The sequence below is a fragment of the Camelus ferus genome, chromosome 25 (genome assembly GCF_009834535.1).
Source record: "Camelus ferus isolate YT-003-E chromosome 25, BCGSAC_Cfer_1.0, whole genome shotgun sequence".
NCBI lineage: Eukaryota > Metazoa > Chordata > Mammalia > Artiodactyla > Camelidae > Camelus > Camelus ferus.
This window is the reverse complement of record NC_045720.1, coordinates 16231974-16256118: the sequence shown is the minus strand read 5'-3', so window position 1 is coordinate 16256118 and position 24145 is coordinate 16231974. Positions and strand designations below refer to the sequence as shown.

Below are 24145 nucleotides of genomic sequence, written 5' to 3'. Positions count from 1 at the left end.
TTAAGAGGCACTCTGATCATTATTTGTAAACTGCAACTCAAAAACGTATTATTTCAGCATAAAAAGTGAGTAGTAATGAGCATTTAAAGAAAGTAGATTTGTGACATGGAGGAAAACTCTTTAGATAAGGACTTAAAGGAACATGTATAGATAAAATAAGTGGGCATTCAAGAGAGTCCTTTAAATACAGAAGAAAAGAGGTCATTACTTATTAAAGAACTCAGACCCCAGTATGTAGATTCTGACCCCTAAGAGAAAGCTTTCCTCTTAGGGGGAAAAAAAAAAAGCTTGAACCTTACTCTTCTAAGAAGACATGGGAATTTAGTGTGCAAACCTTCATTCCACACCCACAGTAAGTGCCTGGAGCTTGATCTGCCCATTTTAGATAGGCTAAAGTCAGAATTGCCATAAATTCTTAGAAATTGGGGTCCTATAGACCAAAATAGTTAGAGATTGAGGCTTAGGCAATTCACAGTTACCTAAGTGATAATCCAAAAGAAAAAAAAAAACTGTTACTATTATTTCTGTTAGAAACAGTCAGTTCTGGCAATCACTTATTGAATTATGTATACATGTTGCTTTAATTAAAGTATTACCATTCTACACAAGGAACAGAGAAAACTCTTTGTAGATTACTTTGCGAGACCCTCCCAAGTAGAACTGCTGATTTGAGGCAAAAAAAAGCCCACCCGGTTACAGCACAAGCCTGTTCTGGGTAGCTGGGCTTCGCAAGCATTGCAGTAAACGTAGAAGCCTTGGTTAAGCTGCCAAATTTGGGGACCCCCCCTAAGAATTAGAACATAATACACTAATATTATATAAATGAAATATAACGAACAAGTAAAAAGCCAGCAAATCATAACAGTAGTACTTGGGGGCAGTTAACCAAGTCAGACTTTCCTTCAAACCAAACCTTTTCTAGGTTCAAAATTTCCATTAACGTTTTCCTTGATTTCATTTTTGCTGCCTCTGAATTTCCTGGTTTCAGCTGGAAGCAGAAGTATCAAGATTCTTTGAGAAGCTATTCTCTTTTTATCATTCAAGTTTTAATGCTTACCCAACACATTCCTCCTAGCTCAAATGCAAACCTAGCATATTTTCCAATCTATCCCATCAAGGGGACAACAAAACAGTAGCCATATTTCGCCAGGCAACACCCCTCTTTGGAGCAGCCATCAAATAATAGTTTCAGACAATCTATAGACTCCACCAACTCTGTTTCCTTCTTATTTCTTGTCATTCCTCAACACAGCATCCATTCCACGAAGGCTGATTCATTTGCAATACTGCTCATGACCGTTGTCAGCAATTCTGTGCTATTATATATGTGACTCCTTTTCTCTTTACTGGGAATAACTTCTCCACCAGTCCTGTCACTATCTTCAAAGATTTCATTCATGTATCCCCCCTCATCAAATGTATACTGAATACCTTCTTTGTGCCAAGCCTTGGGCTATGAAATAAAGATACTGGGTAAAGAAAATTAAGATAGAGCTTTTGCCCTCAAGAAGTTCACAGTTCGATAGGAGAGACAAACATGACACAAATAACTAAAATGCAATATGGTGCACACTCTACCGGAAATATCAACACAGTGGAAAGGGAACACAGAGCATCAGACATGCCACAGGTGGGGATGAGGTGGCATCACTACAGTCCTTACAGAACTTACGAAGCTAAGAGTGACACCCCCATCCCATTATGCCTGCTGTCCTGGTATAATTGCCCTTCTCACATTTAAAAGGGGATGACAAATAATAGGGTCACACAATTCAACTCTCATGGAAGAGACATGAGGAGGAGACGGACAAAGGGAACAAGATGGAAAGAGACAAATCTTAAGTCACTCACTCCTGACTGATTTCTCCAGTTAAGCTTCTCTATCTCTACTCACACTTCTGCTCTGCATGTACAGACTATTTTCGTCCAAAATGTGGGCTTCATGGCTCCCAAGCTCTGCACAACTATAGTTTTTGGCACACAGCTGGAGCACAAATAATTAATGATCTGACCAACTTTCTCTCAATTGTTAACTGAGCATATATGACATGAAGAGAAAAGAATGTAATAGTTTTAGCAGTCTCCTAAAATCCAGTCTGGTGCCCAACTGACCCTAAGAATCAATTTGGGTCTTCCTGAAGCATAAGAGTCTTATCTAAGAGGTGAAATCATCCAAATTATCTAAGAAAGAGGTGAAATCATCTTTGCAGTAAGAAACACACACTTTAAGGTCCAGAACCAAAATTCAGATTTTCCTTTTTCAGCTTATCAGCATATCCAAGAATCACAAGTTCTTGGTCACAGTTTGAGTCTGCTACTCCTTATGACACCTTAGACAAGCCACCCGTTGCGTTTCTGTTTAGCAAAATGTCCCTAGTCATGCCACAGGAGTGTACATGAAACTCAGTCTCTGGTCATGTAAGTGTTTCACTGAGAACCCAGTCCCCCTGGAGATGAGCCTGCGAGCCTCTGCTTTCGAAATATGTTCCTCGTGATTTCGTGATACAGATCTAGTGGAGCTTGTTTCTTCTCAGGCTGGGTTTCTACTCCATGAAATTCCAGCCAGAGCTTTCCTTCCACACCCCAGTTCCCTGTTTACAATAGTGTCTGGCATTTTTGGTACACACCAAGGTTCTCCTCCAAATACCACACTTGGCAAAATTCTGTGAGGCAAATCTTTTTAAGTGGTGTGGACTTCCTTAGTGCTCATTCTTTTTGTCTTCCAAAATTTGGTCATCCAGACTTGAGTTTGTGTTTCTTTTCCCTCCTCAGCTTCCTGATTCATATTCCCACAGATTAGCTGGCTGACTTGAGAGCCACAAGAAAATCTCTCCCCTTTTCTTTGTTTTTTCTTAAACATTCACTCCCACAATAATATGCTTTTACATTTTACCACAAAATCTCTATCCAAGGTCTTTCCTTTTCCTACATCCTTTCTCCTCCTAAGTGTCTACTACCATTTACTGCCGTGTCAACCTCCTCCAGGATCAGATTCGGTGCCTCTGTGAGTGTCCTGCTCTTTCTTACCTCAACCCTTAAAACACTATGTTGTAATTCATCAACTAGCTAAATTTCACAATAAAATAATAACTTAATGAAAACAGGGCTTTTATCTATTTTATTTAGCATTGTATCTCTACCACCAACAATGCCCAATATCTACTTGGTAAATACTTGCTGAATAAATAAATGATTGTTTTATTTTTTTTTAAATACTATTCTTTATGAGTTTTAGGAACTGGCTTTCTACATATGATCTGCCTGATATAACACCAAGAGATAGACTGGGCAGATCAGTATCTTCATTTTACTAATGAAGGAACTGGCGGTTGATGATTTGTACAAGATAATTCAGCTACATAACAGCACCGAGAATCTAGGTCTTCGATGTCCTGGTCCATTATTCTTCTCCTTATCTTTTTGGGTTGTCTCCAGGTAGAGGCTGCCTGCTGGGTTATTCTAATGGAGAGCACATTGGAATGAAGACCCATCTACTCCTGAGCAGGAGCTCTGCCTGAGTCACGCCTGCTGAAAAGCTACTGAGAGCAACAATTTGTATCCAAGCATCTCATACTTTGGGAAACAACTTCTAACCCCTGATATGCACTGAGAATCACTCCAAACACATTCTCTTTGTTCCAGCCCTTAGAAGAAGCATTTACAGAGGAAAGTACGGGGGCTTTAGTGTCATATAGGACCGAAGTCAGATCTCAGCTCAGCTCTCTACAGCTCTGTGATTCGGTAATTTAACCTCCCAAAGCCTCATATCTCACTGGAACATTGCACTGTCTACAGGAATATATGTTAAGCACCTAGCTCAGTCTTGACCCAAAGTAGTTGTAGTGATTTAGTAAAGGGTATACACTCGCCTTCAATCTCAGCAAGGAAGAGTGACAGGTAAAGGTTATTCAAATATAGTGTCTATTTCATCCAATTAGTCTTGAATCCTACTATAAATCATAAAAAATTATATCATGTATTGATCTCTTCCAAGTCTCCCCCAAAACACACACAAGAATACGTACACAGAGAAACACAAGCATATCTCCTTCCTTCTTCAGCATGGCTAACATCTCCAGTGAAATAATGAAAATGAGAAACATTTTAGAATTGAAAAGAGCTACAGAGGCGAGTCCCTCTCTAGTCACACTCAGGACTCTTCTTTAAAGTTAATAAGAGTTACTAGCGTTCAAGTCATTTTTCTAACTAAACTAACTCCTCGTGGTGTGTGATAAGGAGCCAAACATACAGGTGTTAAAATGATCTTTAATTCCTTTTCCCACAAAGATGATAGTGAAGGCCAACCTGACTAAGAAAACACAAAACATAGTCTAGCAATGTAAATAAAGAAAAGACTAAAGTGAAAATAAATAGTGCAATTATTCTTACAGTGAAAAATAAACCTGGTTCTAGGGCCAGAACTGCTTGCCATGAGAGATTTAAACATGTCCATTTGTTCATTCATTCATCCATGGATTCAATGGATTTCAAAATGAAACTTCAGTAAGTTCGCCAAGACATTACACACATGTGATTCAGAAACAGTAGTCATGCAATCAAGATCTGGAATTCACTACATATCTAGGAACATTAAGGCTTTAGCAACAGTTTAGATCACAGTTTTTGAAGATTACATTTTTCTTCCTTTTCATTTTAGTAAAGGACTTAATTCTGGAAGTTTAATATTTATAATAAAATATAGCCTAAGATTAATTTAATATGCCTCTCTTTTGTTACCTCAAATATCCCCTGGGTATAGTGGAATGTACAGCTTTTACACATGTGTTTTGTACAGATGCATGAGTGGTTTTATGTCATGTGACATTAAAACAGCCACATATGAGTGTCACAAATGGAATGTGCAGAGTACATGGTTTATTCTGAAAAAATTGGCTACCTAGAGGGTATTTAAAAAAAAAACTAGGAATGAAAATAATATAACTGTACATTTGCATAGAACTTTAGTCCTACAAAATGGTTTAAAAGCTTCAATATATATTCAAAGATATCTGGAAAGGGGAAGTGATTACTCTGAGTATAACATGCACTTGAATTCACAAGTTTCTACTCTAGCAGAGCAGACAATGAAGATTTCCAGTGGGGCCTAGACTTATGATCCAAGATACAGCATAAGGCCTGAAAGAACTTGGACCAAGAAAATGTCATTTTGTAGCTAAAGAAATGACTGAGACAGGATCCTTAAGGAGACAAAGACCAAGAGAGAGAAAGAGAGAGAAAAACAGGACAAAGAACACTGAGGCATACACATACTCTAGCATCTAAACAAAACACTGCTCTGCACATTATAAGACAACAATACGTAATTACTTGTAATTCATGTAATAGTTTTAAAGTCTCCCTTGTATCACGCTAGATATTGGCGATTGCAAAAGGCCATTATCATGCATACATACAAAATAATGCTCTATAGACTGAAACAACATACACCAAAAAAGTCTACTGAATATTAAACTGTTAATTATAACAAAAAATAAATAAAGTCTCTCTTGTATCATCAAAGGCTACCCCACTAGGCCATGAGCAGACCAAGAGGATGCGCTACCATGATCCTCCCCTAATATTCTGTCATCATTGTGAAGTCACATGTTGGAAATTATCGGTGACAATGCTGACAGAACGAGACATCTTGAAGAAATCAGCTCCCAGCCCAGGGCAGGTGCTCGACAAATACCCATCAGGGTCCATTTCCATGAAAGTATATAAACTGTAAGCCTCAGTGATACAACATCATCTAGAAATACGACACTAATATTCACCTCTGAGCAGAGCAATGGAGCAGTGAAGTTACTAACTATGGCTCCTTCCAGCCCTGAGAGTCAGCGATTCACCCTGAAGATGCCTCTTTATTTTCATACTCAGAAGTTTGAAGCTACTGTTTAGGGTGAGTTCTGGGACTGGTTTTGTCATATGAGCACACTGCCACCAACAAACTAAATGCAGGGTGTTTTCCCAGACGGAAATGTTTTAGGACCACGAATAGCTCGAGTTTGAATCAGCAAAAACATGAGCGTCCATTCAAAGTTATCATAATTCACTATTTCATTAGTGATTTTTTTCAAGATAAACCTTTCAGTAAAATCTCTGTCTTGGTGATTGAATATTTGAAAAACTCAAATCATGAGACTCTACCCCCTTGATCTGAGCAGCATTTCAACTTCTCTGGTTACAGTGACATTGCGGTCCATTAGAGGTTAGATGTCAAACATTTCAAATCACTTCTAGAGTTTGTAAAGGATTGTGTTCCACCAACTAAGTCCTATCTCCAAAGCTGTGTTTACCCAAACATGCCAGAGTCTGTGTGTTCTATCATGAAAAAGAGAAGGGGGAGGGTGGCGATGCAGAAAGAGAAGAGGGAAGATGAAGATCTTTCTTTATAAAGCGGGAAAATAAGTCAAGTAAATAAAATCTTCCCCCAGTTTCCTCAACCTTTACTTAATCAGATTGGAAACAGCACATGTGATAAACAGAACCACATGTCAGCTAATAACCCAAGTAATGCTCTCAAGAGAATTTGACTATGTGCATCTTTACTGCATGACTTGGGCTGCTGTGCTTGAGTTCTGTCTTCTTTTTAATGTAAGTTTGGTCATTCTCTTGCTGTTACAAGATGCTATCCCATTCTGCTGTAGTAACCTGACTAGAAGCTTTCCCTCCTCTTCTAATTTCTTCTCATTTTCTGGAATTTCTAAACCAGAAGAAGAGCTTGTGTAGATTGCATTGTTGTTCCTAATAATTTACAGCTCTTTTGTAAAGGATTATATAATTTCACCCATTGCCATGGGACTTGCAGTGTTATTATTGTACATAAAACAAGAGAAGGATGAGTTAGGGTTCCAGATAATTTTTATTTGAAGACAGAGTTCTGATTTGGTTCCTTCTGTGCATCCCTCCCTGTTACATGCACATTGACTCTCCAGGGAGGGAGGCTTCAGGCCGGGTAACAGCTGCTACCATTTATAACTGTGACTTCCATTCCCCTCATGGAAGTCCCCATCAGCACCTAAACTTATGATCCATCAGAGACACAATGGTATGTCTGTTTTTCAGAGGGCTTAAAGGCTATTGAGGGGGGAAAAAAAGGTAATGGAACTTTTCTGACTATTACACAGCTGGCATCTTGTCTACATAGAATAAACCAATACTTTTCCAGATGGCATTAAAATCACTTCACAACCTAAATTCAAATCTTAAAAAAATATTGTCCTTACACTATGAAGTAAATAAGAAGTCTCTCCAATTTTTGAAAACTAGACAACAAAACTTATCTGGTTGTTTTTTCCATCAACTGCTTACCTTCTGTAGACCCTTTTATATGAAGGCGTTTGTTGAGTTCATCCAATTTGTTCTTCATGTATGAAAACCAAAAGAAGAGAGAGAGAGAGAAAAGAAAGAAAATCAGAAATGTTCTTTTTTTCCAGTACCCTTCTCTCTCCTTAGTACCCAGCCAAATTCAAAACAAGATCCTTAAATTTCATCAATATCATAAGCTCTGTAGAGGTATTACTATTCTATCTCAAATTGAAATTTTAGGCTTCACTTCCTGGTGATTCTATGGTCATGAATGTTATTTACTCTCTCCTCGACTTTGTTTCCTTTCCTTAAAACTATGGGTAGTTATGGTACTAACCTCCCATGTTGGCAATGATGATTAGGGCATATATATGTACATTAATTTGAATATTGCCTCAATATTTCAGATTAATCTCAAGGTACACTAAAGTGAATCTCAAACTAACCTGTGAAATTGCTTTTTCTAAAGCTGAAACATAATGACTCAGCAATTCTGAAAAGTCATGACTCAGCCACTCCAACTCCCACTACAGCTACTAGAGACACTCAAGCGTATGTGCACAAAAAGACATCTACAGTAATGTCTATTGCAGCATTGTCTGGAGACACTAACAGCTGGAAATTACCAAATGTTCTCAAATAGGAAAATGAATAAATTCAGTATGGTATATTGATAGGATTAAATATTAACTCAGCGGTCAAAATAAATGAGCTAAAGCTTCACATAATAATAGGCATACATCTCAAAAACATAATGATGAACAAAATAATTGCAGGACACATAGCATAATAGCATTTACATAAAAGTATATAATGTGCAAAATGATACTATAGGTTATTTTAGGGAACTATACTAAAGATTACTTAATATATTATTTAAGAGCTACTTAAGGTATGGAGTGAAAGTATAGAGGTCTGCTTGGCAATTATGCACACTCTATTTGGGATGTTAATTATGTCTGGGGTAGGAAGGAAGTGGGGTTGGGATGGGGAGGTGTCACGTGGAGATTCCACTCCATCTGTAATGTTGTCTTTCTCACAATGTGTATATTAAAATCTTCATTTTATTAATCTCTATACCTTATCAGTAAGTCTGTATTTTTTTTTTAAGAAAAGGAAAGTAGTCTTTTGGTGAAACCCACTGACAAAATACAGATGATCTAGAATTCCTCTAAAATGGTTTAAGATAAAATAACCAAACTATTTCTTGTTCCCCAGAAGAAAGGTAATTCAGACAACAAGATACAGCTAACAGATTCCTCTAAAATTATATCTGGAATTCACTTCAAAGACCACTTCCTGTTGACTTGGGCAACTCAACTCCTCTAGCTGAGGTCTTAGAATTACCTGTTTTATACTAATTAGCCTCATTAGTTCTCATCAGGAGCTACAGTAGGAAGGATAAAGGGCGGGGGTAGGGGGGACAGTAAGGAGGCAGAGCAAACTTTCTTCCATGGTGGGCCTCCCAAACTGTGGCTCCTAGGCCCCTAGGAGGTAGCAAATGGAAGGGAAGGGGGCTAGACCAGAAGGAAAACTATTTTCCATTTTTCTAATAGAAAGGTCTAATAGAAAGATGACATATTTGCCTGTAATAAAACCACACATGTGAAAATAACAGATTTCTTTGCCTTGTGTTGGAGTCCTATCAACTCAGTGTGGTAACACTGGTTATTTCTTTGCTGTCAGAAGCACTGATTGGCAGCTCTAAAGTCTTTGATCAGTATAAAATTCAATATGCAAATCATTGTTGAACACATGTAGTTTGTTTCAAAAACTGTCCAATCACAATGTGCTGGGTAGTCCTTATTTTCACCGCCACCAACAACGTGCTGTTCCCTTCCCTACCCGGCTCTGTGCCCTGGGAGACTGCCCTCTAGGGACTGCATCAGAAAGAAAACTTGCCCTCTAGCTGGGCTCCAACACTGGGAGGTCCCAGCAGGGGACGAGGGGCGGGTAGGATTTACTCCCCCAACTTCCCCTTTACCAGGCTGCAGTGTATTCATTCTACCCATCTACCAAATCCCAGAGGTCCTTCCTATACAGCTCTTTCTCCATGTGCTGGTCACTGCCTTAGTGTGGAGCCCTTTAGTGTGGAGGCTGAGGATTGGTACCCTAATAGCCCCAGGGTGCCTCACCATCCCTCACTGATTTCCCTCTACCCTGCCCAGCCTTTGTGAATAGTCTTCCCATTAAACATGACTGAAACAAACCCTTTAAACTTTTTTGAAAAACCTCTTCTGCGTGGGCCATCTGTTTCCTATTGAGACCATGACTGATAGACATGTAATCCAGGTTGAAAAAAAGGAAAAAAACTTTGGGCTGGGAATTGTGACTCCACAGCATAGCATTACGAATTTTACTTTTTGCTCTTCATTATCTATGCCTGTGCTGTCCAGCAGAGCAGCCACTGAGCCACATATGGCTCTTTAAATTTAAAGTAACTAAACAAAACTAAAAATTTAGTTCCAGGTGCTCAGAAGTTACATCTGGTCAGTGACTACCATCTTAGAGATAGATACAGCTATAAACTACGTATATCATCACAGAAAGTCCTAACGGATGCTCTACGCCCACCAGCCTCCTCCATGAAAAACATAAAAAGATTATTTCTACCTTTGGCTCTACCTTATCATCACAGGTACAGCCCAGGTCAAAGTCAGACTGAAGGTACATAATCCCTGGGTAACTGGGTCTCGTAACCTCCTCTGGCATGGTTGGCCTGAAAGTATTAGTGCGCAGGAGATGATTCAAACTTCCATGGGTCCCGTTATTAGGCGCTGGCTTCAATCCCAGGAGATCTGATAAGAAGAAAGAAAAGAAGCCAGGTAGTCTGTAAATATTTTAGATGGGATATAGTGAGAGTCAAGACCATTCACCTTCCAAGGGTCTGAAAACTTGGAATACACATTAGAACTGGACAAAACCAAATTTAGACCGTAGGCTCACTTCTTACTTCCTAAAGTATTCCTGCCTGGTCACATTTTGACAACAGCTTTTGGAAATAGCATGTTCATTGATTGTAAAGAGAGACATTCCCAGAAAGAAAGAGTGCAAGGAAGAGGGTCTTACTTGGCTACTGCCTGTGCCTGTGATGGTTTCCACTCAAGCACTATCAGTGTCAGGATCATTGCCTTTCTGCTTGTCTGAGACTTTTAATCCCAAATTTTGAAATGGGACTTATAATCAGTAAATAACCTTTAGTCTGCCCTCCAATGCACTCCACAGAAGTTCGGGGACAAGAGGAGGCTTTGGCCTTGTGCCCTGAAGTGCCGCTGTGAAATGAACAGGCTGATTTCATAGCAAGTGAATGGTTGCCAAGCGAGCATACAGTGACTTGCCTAAGCTGAGAGGCAGGGCAGGGGAGAGCTAGCAGCCAAGATGGGAAAAGAACCCAGGAGACCCGACTTTCAGACTCCCCCTCTAACCACCAGACTGGCACTCCCTTACTAAATAGGAAAAGTTGTCCTCATTCAGCAACTAGAAACTCAAGGAAGAAAAATAATTAGAAGCACATAAATAGCTGGCCAGGATGCAAGCTGGCAACAATTTTAACTGGGCTGCAACGCGAGAGATGGAGGTGGGAGAAAGCTCTGTACCGAACTCTTGCTTCACCCGGTCTCTGACCAGTGGTGTCAAACTGTAATGCTATGTTAGATCAGCCCAAGGCTGCCAACAGCAACACTATGAAAACTCCCCATTAGTCAACTGTTGAAGGAAGACAAAGAAGCCTTAGAAGGGGATGATATTCTGTCCCTTGAACCAATGGGCAACTTACAACATTTTTTTGTGTGTGAAAGGACGAGGTGATCCCAGAAAACAGACACCTCATTTCTTTCTCTGACATTGAAGGAGGTCATATGTTAACTCAAGATTGTTTTATTGGTTTTGATTAAATAAGTGACTTACCACACATAACATTGTAAAGTTCAATGTTTTCAAATGGAGGCACTTTAGTCTTGTACTTAAATGTTGGGCCATAACCTACAAAAACAGTCTTCCAAAAGAAAAGAAAACAAACAAAAACAATTAGGCTTTGCTAAGATCCAGTAGCAACCCTTCCTCCATTTATGAGTACTTCACGAGCCTCACTCACACCACCATCCCCATCAGTTCTGAGAACAGCTCCAACACTTCAGTTCATACTTCTGTGAGCATACCTGCATACTGTTGACCTTGTTATCAAATCCATGGTCTCCCTGGAAAAAACATTTTCCCGATGGTTTCTTATAAACATCCAAAGGTTTCCTATAGCAAAACAGTTGCACAGTCAGAATTTCTCATGAAATCATTCTGATTAAAAGAAAAAAGTTCAGTGAACAAAAAAACTCTCTATGAAGTGGATTTTGCAAGCATATTTGTCTCCATTTTAACTGCATCATTCCGGTGGGGATCAAAAGATGATGATGTTCATTTGCCCCCAAGCACTTTTGCTTTGATGGTCAGCCCAGGACAAATGGGGACCCCTGACCAGAAGTCCTGGTGCCCTCCTCTTACATCGTGCTGGCACTGAGCAAAGCAGTGGTCACAGGTACAGACTCACCTCGGAGATGTTGCACGTCTGGTTCCAGACCAAGCAAGTCAATACCATAATAAATTGTCATATGAATTTTTTGGTTTTTCAGTGCCTATAAAAGTTATATTTATACTAGACTAAAGTCTATTAAGTGTGCAATAGCATTATGTCTGAAAAAACAATGTACACACCTTAATTTAAAAAATAATGCTGTTAGAAAAATGGCGCCAATAGTCTTTTTCAATGCAGGGTTGCCACAAACCTTCAATTTGTTGAAAACTCAATATGTGCAGAACAAACGAGGTATGCCTATGTTCTGTATGCTCATGCGCTTCACTAGCTCCGAGACCGTAAAATTCTCCCCTCTGGGACCAGGTTTGTCTGGTTCGCTTCTACGTACCCATCACTATGCTCAATGCCAAGCACATAGGCGACACTTTTAAAATACGCTGATGTTTAATCAATGAATGGAGATCTATCTTCTATAAAAATGTTTGCATACAAATTTACCTAGTAGCACAACTAGAGAGCATAACTGAGTGGTAAACTTAACATTTGTAATAGTGGCATATTTAACAAAAGCTAAGCCTCACCTGGACAGTATCTCTTATTTAGAAACAGAAAACAGAAAGTCTGCTTTCCAGACATCAGAAGCACTTGACATTCCTTGTTCTGAGAGGAAGATGCCTTTTGCTTAATGTCATGTAGCACTTTTCAAAAAAATGTTCATGTTTATTAATACAAATATTTCTTAAGTACCTATAAGTACATCACACTGAAGTAAAGTACTTGGGGGAAAACAAAGAAATTAAATTTGGGGGTCCTCACTCTTAGGAAAAGTACTTTCAACTTGGGATAGTAAGATATGTGCATATAACAACTCAACAATTCATGAGTTAAATTTAAAAGATTTACTGCTAATTAAAATGCTTGGTTTTGGTCTACGCTAATTTGCTCAACAGTCGTCATCTTTTACTTAACTTCTACTCAATTCCCAGGTCTTCTTCCTCTAAATCTACCAGTGGTGCCAAACTTGCTTTCTCTTCCAAGCCATCCCATACTCAGATATACTCAGTGAAGCCATTTTGGTCACATTTTTGTAACTTTTCCTTGAAGATTCCCCTTGTCTGTTCTACGTGACTTCAATAACTTCTAGTCCTTATGCATCTCTCTTCATAATCCTACATATTTAACCTAATGTATCCCTGACAATTGCAGTAGGGTATTTATGTATTTGTCACATGCATATCTCCAGATGGTCCATACGGATACGAACTCTTAGGGACCAACATTTCCTCGTTATCTTCTCTCCCTTGTAAGTTCATCCCAGTACCTACCCAGACTGCATCTGGTAGCTGTTCAGTTATTACTACGGATGGATTTACTACACTTTTCTTAAGAAGAAAGTCAAAGCAAGAGTGAGTGGGTAAGGGCTGCTTCCAGGTCTGTGCAAAAGGGATTAAGCTTTTGATAATTAGCTCTTTGGAACAGGCTAGAGTTCAGACACATCCACACCAGATTCAAGAGCAAGGAGTAGTCTCTTCCATGTTTGGAGAGGCTTTTGTAGCTCAAAACAAGGCAAACATCTGAAATATTTAAGGCAATGTAAAACATGCTCGCAGTAATAGAAGTGTAAAGATTAACAACATTTTCTGAACTCTTCTATAAATATCACTACAGACTACAGTCTTATCAACAGAGACCAAATCAGCCCAGTGTGGCAAGGCAATGTCCCAGCCATACTTTTGACTCACTCAAGTAATCAGAATAGGAGCTAGAATGTTAGTTTGAAAAATGAAAGAGACATACACACAAAGATGGACTAAGAGGCTACAAAAAGCCACAGGGATGCTGAGATCAGGGACCGAGAGATGAATTATCTCAGCGTTAACTGTTTATCTAGCATATAAACTCTTTGGAAACGATGCGATTTCCAACTGAGATTTCTTTTTATAATGGCTAAGGACCTTAAAGCACTCCAGGTGCCAAGGAGGTAGTTACAAAGATGAGACACAGGGACTGCCTATGCCCAAGTTACCTTGCGACATGCCACCTGCGGTCCACCAATAAATGGATATCCTCAATTCTTCTATTATTGGCGTAGTGCAAACGTTTGGGAAGGTGCTGTTTCATGTAAGGCTTAAAGTGCTGATCTGGTTTTTTACACTGAAATACAAATGGATATTGGACTTTAGGTGGGGTGTCTTCTAGAAAAGTCCAAGATATTCTTTCTCTAGAAAGCTGAAGGAGGTTTTAAGTCAAACAAAGGCTAATTAGTGAATAAATGGAACTTGTGAGCCCCCCATCAAATAATAAAAATTGAAAACAAATAGATTCAAAGGCGATTAGATAACTTTGAAGAAGACATGGAAGGTTGTCAGAGGGGAGTTAGAAATTTTTGAGATACATTCCTGAATCGTGAGACCATCACCGAGAGCAGCTCAAACTCCAAGGCTTTTCCCAAATGCTGCAAGTCCGGGGATGGGAGGTGGAGTGGGGAGGGAGGAGGATGCATGTTCAGGCCTATGTGATCACATTCTCTACCCTGGATGGGGAAACGGTGGAACAGGGTGGTGGGCAGATCTGGTTCAGAAAGAGTAAGGGTCTGTTTAATCATAAATAAATACTTTCCAGCTCAATGGCAAGATCAAATATTCTCATTTTGTATCGTTGCCAAGACCATTAGGGAGCCTGCAGCTGTCCCCAGGCCAGAAGTTTTGAAAGCTCTTAGGGGAGCAAACATACAGGATGGTAGGGCAGTGAGGAAAATGCTCCTCTCACCCCACAGGGGAGGTGAACACAGGAGGTGAGTGTGTGGAAGCCACGCCAAGCAGAGGCCTGGTTACATGCGATACTTACCGTGAGATTAGCAATAATGATTTTAGGGTCATCTGTTTAAAGAGAAAAGGAAAAGATTTCAAAAGAGTTGGCAATAATCACTGAGAGAAATCATTTTGCGAGAGATTCCATTTTTTTTTCTCCTAGAAGAGCTACCACTTTAGGTTTTGTTTAAAATATATGTAAAACTGTGGGGGTATTTAATATTTCAGTAAGTGACAGGCAGAAAATAAGTGGACCAATTCCTATGGTCAGTGTCCCTGCTGGGTCCAGGTTAATGCTTCTGCAAGGGAATTCCTCCTTCCAGGGCACCAGGATATTGCTGGGTACATTGCTTCTTTAAATTCTCCCAGATGGTCCCAGCCTGGATTTAGTTTACTTGAAATTTAACATCGGGAACTAAACTGGGTATTTGGGGCTTCTTATGAAGCTTCCTATTTATCCACAGATCTTTGAAACAAGCCATCATCCACTTTAAGATACATCTTCTAATCCATTGAGTTACATTTTTTTAAAGGGAGTTTTGTTTCCTCGGTGACATCACAGGTCTAATTACATAGGTAGCTGCCCCCTTCCAGCCACAGACACACATGCATGCACCCCCTTTATTTTCACCACCGGCAAACAAAGGATATTTTAGTCAATACCCTGTACGAGCTAAAAGCAAAGCTATGTAAATGATGGCTCTGTGTAAACTGTGGACAGGATTACACTATCTGAAGGTCCCCTTTTGCGGGGGGGGGGGTGTAGGGGGAAAGAGGAGATTGTATGTTGCTTGGATTTTTGTTCTGTTTTCAAAAAAATTTGCTTCAGTATGTCATTATAGAATCAGCAGAAAAGGAAAGCAGCGCTCAGAAGAGATACCAACAGTCAGGAGGCAGCTGTCCCTGGAATATAAACACCAGTAGAGCAGGTCATGTCTCTGTCACTTCCTGCTGCATCCCTGGGGCCTGGTGCATCGTAAGCACTCAATAAACATTGGTTAATAAGTATAAATAAATATTAGTTCATATTTGTTGCAAATGCATGAAGAAGCTTGCCTTGCAGCATACATATACACTCTTCAAAGACAATGTTCAGAATCTTAGTTCTAAAGCTGTGAAATCCAAAGGTAAAAATGGAGTCCCTTCTGCTTAAACTGGGGTTAAAATTTAGTTACATCTTTTAATGGCAAGCAAATCAGTAATCATGAGAGCAATAATAATTAACCCAAATTGTGTGCATACAACGTGCAGTCTCCCTGTAAGAGCTTTGCAGACACTGTCTCTCTGGTCTTTCACAACCACTCCGGGAGGTAGGTGCTGTTAGAATCCTTGCTAAGCCAATGAGCATTTAGAAGGTGGCGGCAGGGCGCACATGCACACTGGGACCCTACGGGCAATCTGACTGAGCAAGCCATGCTTTGAACTGAGACACACTGTGGCCTCATAAACCACAGTCCTCAAAGGAACCAAACAGTGTTAAGCTCATATTCTTTGATAATGAAGAAAAATAAATAGCTCAGACAAATCCCAGAGAACTTCTAGGAAATAACAGATGTCTGAGCCCATGTGGGGGACACCAATCCTACAATTCCAAACTACTCAGTCCTCTTCGGCTGACAGCTCCCACTTTGTGAGAGCAGAAAGGACCCCCAGTGCAAGGTGGTGGTTAAAACTCAGTTAAGCACCTGGGTTGAAATCCCAGCCCTGCCACTGTCATACTCGTAGCCAGTAACCTCGCCTCTCTCTGAGCCTTGATTGTTACTGTTTATAAGAGGGGATACAATAGCTGTCACATAGGGCCATTGGAAGGATTAAGTAAGATGGTGTGTGTATAATCTGGCTGCAAGAGTGATGTGACGAAAACGTCACTGTCGTAACTAACATTTGTATAGCTTTGACTATGTGCTAAACACTAGTCTAAGTGATATGTAGATAAGCTCTCCTTTAATCTTCCCAGCAACCTTATTTTACAGATGAGGAAACCGAGGCACAGAGTATTTAAGTGGCTTACCCAAGGTGACAGCGTGAGCAGCCGGCAGAGCTGAGATTTGACCCCGGACACCTTGCCACGCTGGCTGTGCTCTTAACCACCCTGCTCGCCTGTCCCTCACAAAGTGTATCAAAGTGTTTTGTAAAATTACAAAACATTTAATTATTGGTAGTTATCATTTCATTGGCCCCAGGAAAGTTTTTCTTTCCCCTTAAAACAACCCCTCCATTACTTTCACTGATGTCTCAAATACCTTTCAAAATAGATAAAACCTTTCTTGCGCAAGCCCTAAAATGCAAATACTAATTCATGAGGTTACGTAGTGACTTGGCAGGCCGTCTCTGGAGAGAGCCTGCCTATCTCAAGTGAGCAGAGGAGAAGAGAGGACACAGAAGACAGAAAAGCATGAAAAAGAGAAGGCAGAGCCACCAACACTGTTTATTTCACAGCGTTGCCTGGAGTTGACCTTGGAACAGTTCCCATTTGTGTTGACTCAGGAACGTTGTTTGGGAAAAACTTAATTTTCCAAAGCTTTATGCTTGATGCCAATGGTTTCTTATTCCCAAGGCTAAAAATGCTAAAGGAGTCTTTTTTTTCCCCAAAATGCAGCATGTTTCCAATAAAACTATACACTTCTCAAAAGCTAGGTGGTTGGGCAATACATAAAATATCCGAGCCCATAAATCAAAGTTCTCATCAGTGGCGTATCAGATCCCAAATGTGTAAAATATGAGTGATGATAAGATTATTCCTGTTTATCTCTAATCTTTTAAAACAGCTGCCACTTTCCAAGGGCTTAATAGTTTCTCCTGGGTTCTGTCGATCACTTTTATAAAGGTGAAGGGTCCCCTTCAACCATGCTCCTGGGAAGGTTCAGGGTCTGAGTGTGGTTCTGTCAACGCTGTCATGGACTCCCCAGCTTCCGCTCAAGAGTAAGCCTGAACCTCTTCTTGGAAAGTTTTTCTCTTGTAAACAGAAGTTTATGGTCATACACATGCCTCAAATTAAGTGTGTTTTCCACATGATAAAAACAAGAGCAAATATTTATATAATGCTACCATGTGCCAGGAACTGTTCTAAGTGATACACATAGATTCATTTTCACAACAACTCCCATGAGCTAGCTGTTATTATCATTCTCTTTCTTCAGATTAAAAACAAAAACAAAAACAAAATCCCTGAGGTTTAGAGTTTAAATGACTTATTTAAGTTCACTCGGCTAAGAAGTAGCAAAGCCAGGGATTCTACCCAAGTAGCCCAGCCTCAGAGAACAAGCCCTTTCTCACTCCACTAAATTACCATTCTAACAGCTTGGCACTTTAAGAGTCAACTTACATTTAGCATTATTGCTAAATTTGGATCGAATTCTTCCTAGGGTTCCAGGCACTAAAGTAATGTCATCCACGTTAGTCAGGTAATTGCTCAAGAATTCAGTCCTATCACATGTGACATCTTCCATTCCTACAGGAAAAAAAGAAAGCATTTTCAGGCAATTATAAAATTAATATCTCAACACAGACACTAAAGATAATATTCAAGTATCTCCTAATTTGCTTTTAACAACTTAATGTGGGGGCCCCTCGCTTCTGAGATTTCTTAACTTGACTTTAAATTTTGTAATGCTTCTTTATATAATCTTTTCACCAGACTTTGACTTAGTCACATCATCTTGCAGCACCAGAAGGTTGAAAACACATCATCTCAATTATCATTTGAAGCCATTCAGCAAGAACAACAAGACAAAGGAAGTAACCATGATCTTAAAAAAAAAAAAAAAAAAAAACAAAAAAACTATATACATGGTCATTATGAAAAAGATATATTCTTTAAAAAAAAAAAAATCCTAGATTGCTTTAAACTCTTCCCAGCTGGAGGTGGTGTAAATAACTGGAATATATAGTTCTGTGTCTCTTTTACAAAATGTCATTTTCCAACTCTCTCTCTCTAATATATCTTCTGACTTGAGCACATAATCACCAGTCCTCACTGCCTCCACTGGTGGCCTTGGATGTTACTGACAGAACAATACTGGCAACAAGAGATGAGAAAGAAAAATGTCCGCCCCATGACCACCCAAACTGAAAAACAAAATAACGCTGAAAACAAGTCGTAAACAAGGTAATCAGTCAAAACTGAAAGCTTGCAACTAGAACACAAAAAGGGTCTAGGTAGGGAATTTTTTAAACCAACAAATATTCTCCCCACTCACCCAAGATTTGTTCCCTGCCTACCATTAAGGAAAAGTTCTTGATCAATGTTAAAAAATAAATTAAAAAAAAAAAAGCAAGCTCAAATCTTTGAATCACAAACCATGGAGGCTGGAAGAGAACTTTATTGTCATTTCAGAATTTATCAGATGAGATGGCACTATAAAAAGTTTAAGCCATTATTTTGTACAACCCAATATCTGAATGTTCTTTAAGAGGGAGAACATAAATGATACTGTAAAGGATTCCCTAAGATTTTGGAATTAAAAAATATAACCCAGAGTGGCCCAGAGCTGGTAAAATTCAAATTATCACTTTCTGGGGTCCTAGATCCAGACTCCCCTCCCCCCTTTTTTTTTTAAATACAAATTGGAAGGAACAACAGAGCAGAAGGGCTATATATCCTGATTTTTAATATTTAAATCTCAGGAAGAAAGAAAAAACAATAAACATCTCATGTTCTAGTACAACATCAATCCAGGAAAGGGAAGTCTCTAAATATATATTAGTGGAAGACTAGAAGGATCTTCCATTTGCTACATTTCTAAGTCACCTTATGTCCCGCCAGTGGTGAACCATCTCTCTTGCTTTCAAAGTGCTTCTCAAGCATCATCACCCTTCATCCTCCCAACTAACTCTGTGTAGGTGACGTTAGTGTCCTCACTCTATGGAAGAGAAGGCTGAGACTTGGATAGGCTTATAAGTGGCACAGTGCAATTTGAGCTCCACTGAAACTCATTCTTACTCCAAAGCCCAGGCTCTGAAACACTAGACCATACCACCTTTTAAGGAAGAGATGCTATGCAATCTATTCATCCCAGAAGTCTGCACACTGGCATGACAAGGTTTTAATTCAGCCATGGCTTTTACAGTGCTCCAGCATGTGACTCATTGGGACCCATCTACTTCTTAGACATCTGGCTCCACCATGTGACCAAATGTTCTTGACACCTCTGGGCAACTTAAATTGAATTAGCTGTGTCACATGCTCCAAATTCTCTGTCCTATCTGCAGGTCTCCACCAGATCAAACTCATGGAGCATGATTTTGCAGATGGTCACAGGGATTTATTCCCTGCAAAAGAGCAAGTTAGTCCCAGGGCTTTTTTTTTTTTTTTTTAATTTCTCATAGATTTTCTAGAACATTCTGTAAAGAAAACTTCAGGCCCAGAGCAGAGTTTTGATTAGGGAGATTTATCTGCCCTTCTTAACAGAACTATCAATGAGTCAATTTTCTTCTTCCAAATCCTCTCCTAGAAGGGAGAAGCCCCATAGTCCAGGGTCACAATTGCAATTTGCTAGTTCTGGAATGCAGGAGGCACTCTCCGGAACTTAGGCTGCACACTTGTGAAATAAGAATGCTCTCTGATGGTCCCCCTTCAGCTCTATAAACATATAATGTTTCTGATGCTCTTGGTCCATGAATGTTTCTACGTTATACAGTGATTTAGAAGAACTGCTTCCTAAAGAGCTTCTTCCTCTCTTTAACAGTCTTCTCTACCCAAGCAGAGTCCTCTGGTTTGGGTCTTGAATTCACTCAGTGAATGCATGGAAATCATTTTACTTATATGACACTTCTTTGACAAGAATCCTATGTCTCTGCCCCTTTATCATGTTTAGATTTAATTTTTAGCCACATGAACTCTGTGGGTTCCTTTGGGGGATGTGGCTAGTGGGCATATGTCACATTCACAGAGCAAGCTCTTAATATCACAAGTGAATTGTCTGCAACTCTTTAATAGGAGACAGATTTTTGTAGAAAGGCTTTTCCTGCAAAGAACAGAAAGATACAGGAAGTCCCTGGTTTTGATCAAAATGAACACAGGGTCATCTCAGGTCGTCTGTTGGTTTTAAGTTGTGGCTCGATTTCTTTCCCCATCCTGAAGAAGAGGGGAAGAGGGTGAAGAATACAACCTGGGATTCTGAAGGCAAAGGTTGCCCCAAGACCATCAGAAACATTTATCCATCTACCATATTAGCAAAGAAGAAACACAGCTTTACCATGGTCTCCAACAAAGATGACATTCACACAGCGATGCAGCTTTAGTTGTTTCAGTCCATCCATTAATTGCCCCACTGTTTTGTCAATTTCCCTCAGAGGATTTGTCATCTGGAAAAAGGAGCAAATTAGTCTCTGAAGGTTTTTTTTCCCCTTTCAGTATCTCATAGATCTTCTACCCCTAGAACCTTCTGGAAAGAAAACTTCAGGCCCAGAGGCAGAGCTTTGTCTAGGGAGATTTCCTGCCATTCTTAATGGAAATCTGGTCTAAGCACTTTTATTTGTGTTCTTTCAGGAACATAAAACTTCTCCTCATCCAATCCCTTTCAAGATTCTTTAATTAAAAAGTCAAAATATTAAGGGCAACTCTTTTTTTTAAAGAGATAAAATGGCCTTTCTAAAATGTAACGATGTTCTTTAAATCCAAGAATTTTGAAAGTGATCAGAAAATTAGATGGATAGTTTAAGCCTCTTTTTCCCCATGTGAATCACCTAGACTTTGAACCATGGCAAGAAGATGGAGGCCAAGAGAATCAAAGTAGTTCTGAGGTTAAATGGTAACCTTCCACTGGATGCCAAATTAGAACATCATTAATACAATGAGATCCATCTAACGTTCCAAAAACCTTAACTGTTAATTTATGACAACATAGATTCTTAATAGAAGGACCCCTTCTAAGAAATAGGCTACTACTTCTCAAGTTAGCCCCTTTCAAGCTGATTTTGAGTACAATAAAAATCTCCAAGAATCCAAACTTAAACAGAAGTGAATTGTTGAGCTTGTTCTAGAAGATTTCTTATTTAGCCTAACAAAAAATGAAAACTCAGTTCTCTGAAGCACATTTCCAAAGCATAAGAATCATAATCCATCCCATGTTCTTGCTGCAAACGGAAGTTTCTAACAGTATAAATGTTCCCACATACTAGAGGCACGCCTTTCATTCTCATCTCTGTGTAATGGAAAGATTTTCAAGAAACATACATCAGATAAACACTTAACAGTACTTCAGCTGAATCTGACTACTAAGCTACAATCACATCCACTCCAGGTGACAGAGATAAGAACAGAAGGGATTTGCACATCTTTTTTCACTCAGACACATAGTATTATCTTCCTTCAGCATCTTCTCAGATGACTCAAGATCTTTCCTCATATCATGTCATCAGTAAAATCAGGTGTAAACTTGTTTTCTTCATGACAGGAGTCAGTATTTCAAATTCTGTTCCAAGGAGTAAGTCACAAGTGAAAGTTTCAGAATGATACGTGCGGCAAACTCTGAAAAGACTAAGAGATGCTGGCCTAGGCGGGATTTGCTTCTGAGTAAATCATGCTCTCCTCTAAGACCTTCACCTACACGAAGAAATACCAAATGCACAACATATGTCAACCTTGGCAACAAATTATTTTATTTTATTCAACAAGACGACTCAGATTAAAATCCAGAACCTACTTCTTAGTGATTAGTCCAAACAATCATAAAGAAGATAGCACCTCAGAGGTATCTGAAGGTTTCAAGAAAAGTAACAACCTATAAGCTATTCTGGATGTAAAGAAAAGAGCAGACATGGCTCTTACCTCAATAAGAAAACACATCCACTTCTGTCTACCCATTGTTTCCTCTCTCCTTCTGTCTCAGCTATTCCTTTGTCTACTACCCAAGACCTCCTCTGAACTTGAAGGTATTGACCAATAATCGAATCCGATATTCTACTGAGTTTTAACCTACACTGTTTTTTGAGGATTTCCCTGACTACCTCACTGGGTTGTTCTTAAGAACCAAGGCTACAAAGCACTCTGACAAATTCTATGGAGAAGTGCAAGCAAAACCAATAGCCTTCTTAGCATTAGTTCAAACCTAAATGTTCACACTAGTTTTAGGGCAACTGACTCTAAAGAAAGTAGAAGGCTCTTTTTTCCTGGCTGAAAGTTCAAGAAGTCTTCACATCAGGGTTAATGTCTGAAGTACCAGATTTTCTGGACTTAAAGCCAAGGATGATGTACCAGATTTTTCCTGAAACTTGTTTAGCTGATTTTCAGATCAAGGCACTGAAGGAAACCTTCAACTCAGACCTGCCCACCACAAAGCTTTGGAACAATAGATCAACTTACTTTGTCCTGACGAGTTTCCGCAGCATAATGATCCATCTTATGTAATTTTCTTCTTCTTTTCTTTGGAGGAGTAACTGGTCTTTCCTGTCTCCTCTTAGGGGTAACCTTCCTCTTAGGTCTCTTAGCCGGAGTAAAAGGTGAGCCATAACTACTCTCCTGTACTGGCGGATAGAGATGTCTGGGCTCAGAAGCCGTCTGTCCCTCTGGGTCAGATGATAAAGCCCACACTTTGCTTTCTGGGGTCAGTGGGGTCTTAGTTAAAAAAAGCTCAGACTCCGTAAGTGAGAAAAAGTTGGTATGAGGGATGATTGGGGGAACTCTACTGAGAAAAGCCGCCTGAATGGATCTTGATGCTGCTGGCACAGCTTCTCCACTGAGAACAAGAATATAATTTAAGAGAATCTAGTTATGTGGGTCTCTTTTGACTGGGGAGCCTACTTGTGGATACATCTGAAGGTGACACAGAGTTCTGCATGACACAACTCCTGTGTTATGGAGAGGCAGGTCATTGCTTGTGAAAAGCTCTCCATTTATAAAGTGCTAGCTGAAAACTAAGTAGAATATTCATCGCTTGGTCATTTCAAGGTGCAAAGGGATTCATACAGGTCGTTCCAATTCAGATTCTGATAGGTATCTGTTCATACCACGAAATATATCAAAACAACTGTCACCTTCAATGGAAAGGATCAGGAAAAAAATTTTAATGCCAAGGATGGAATGAAACATAAAAATACCAAGCAATCCTCCTTGGTCATGAATGTGCTTCCACAAATCAGGAGAGAGAACATCTCATTGGCAATTTAGGCTTCTGGTACAGAGGAACTCTAAGTCAAGAGGTAACCATAAACAGAACTGTCTTTTAAAAAATCCTCTTGTAAAATTAGGTAAAAAATGTAAAAAAAAATCATCAAGATCTCTTCATCTTGGTGTGTATATCACGCCAAGGAAGAGTCTACTTCTGCTCTTTCTGTTAGAAACCCCTTTGGGAGATCAGGCTGTGGGGAGTGGCAACACTATGCATCTTGTTTTGAAAATCAAAGAGCAGTAAGAGCTGACACATACACTGAGTAAGGAAGATACCCTAGTGGGACTTCCAAATGCTGGAGAAAAACAGGCCCCTGATTTGCTGATGGTGCAAAGGTGAATTAAAGCAGCAAGCCCTGCTGGCTACCTAGCTGGCTTCTCTTGGTAGGA

General features: G+C 39.6%; 1 protein-coding gene across 11 annotated transcripts in view; it reads right to left on the bottom strand.

Moving 5' to 3' along the window:
* Window positions 1–24145, bottom strand: part of ENPP2 (ectonucleotide pyrophosphatase/phosphodiesterase 2) — a 101194-nt gene that overhangs the window by 13122 nt on the left and 63927 nt on the right. For 3 of the 11 annotated variants that reach the window (XM_032468151.1, XM_032468155.1, XM_032468157.1), the window contains 10 exons: window positions 22952–23107; window positions 20844–20952; window positions 17972–18097; window positions 14684–14715; window positions 13863–13990; window positions 11469–11556; window positions 11218–11305; window positions 9925–10109; window positions 7315–7366; window positions 914–988 (listed from right to left, as the gene is read on the bottom strand). In XM_032468151.1, the coding sequence (XP_032324042.1) occupies window positions 914–988; window positions 7315–7366; window positions 9925–10109; window positions 11218–11305; window positions 11469–11556; window positions 13863–13990; window positions 14684–14715; window positions 17972–18097; window positions 20844–20952; window positions 22952–23107 (1039 nt within the window). The remainder of the gene's footprint in view (window positions 1–913; window positions 989–7314; window positions 7367–9924; window positions 10110–11217; window positions 11306–11468; window positions 11557–13862; window positions 13991–14683; window positions 14716–17971; window positions 18098–20843; window positions 20953–22951; window positions 23108–24145) is intronic. The other 8 variants (XM_032468153.1, XM_006186475.3, XM_032468156.1 and 5 more) reach the window with 5 other exon arrangements.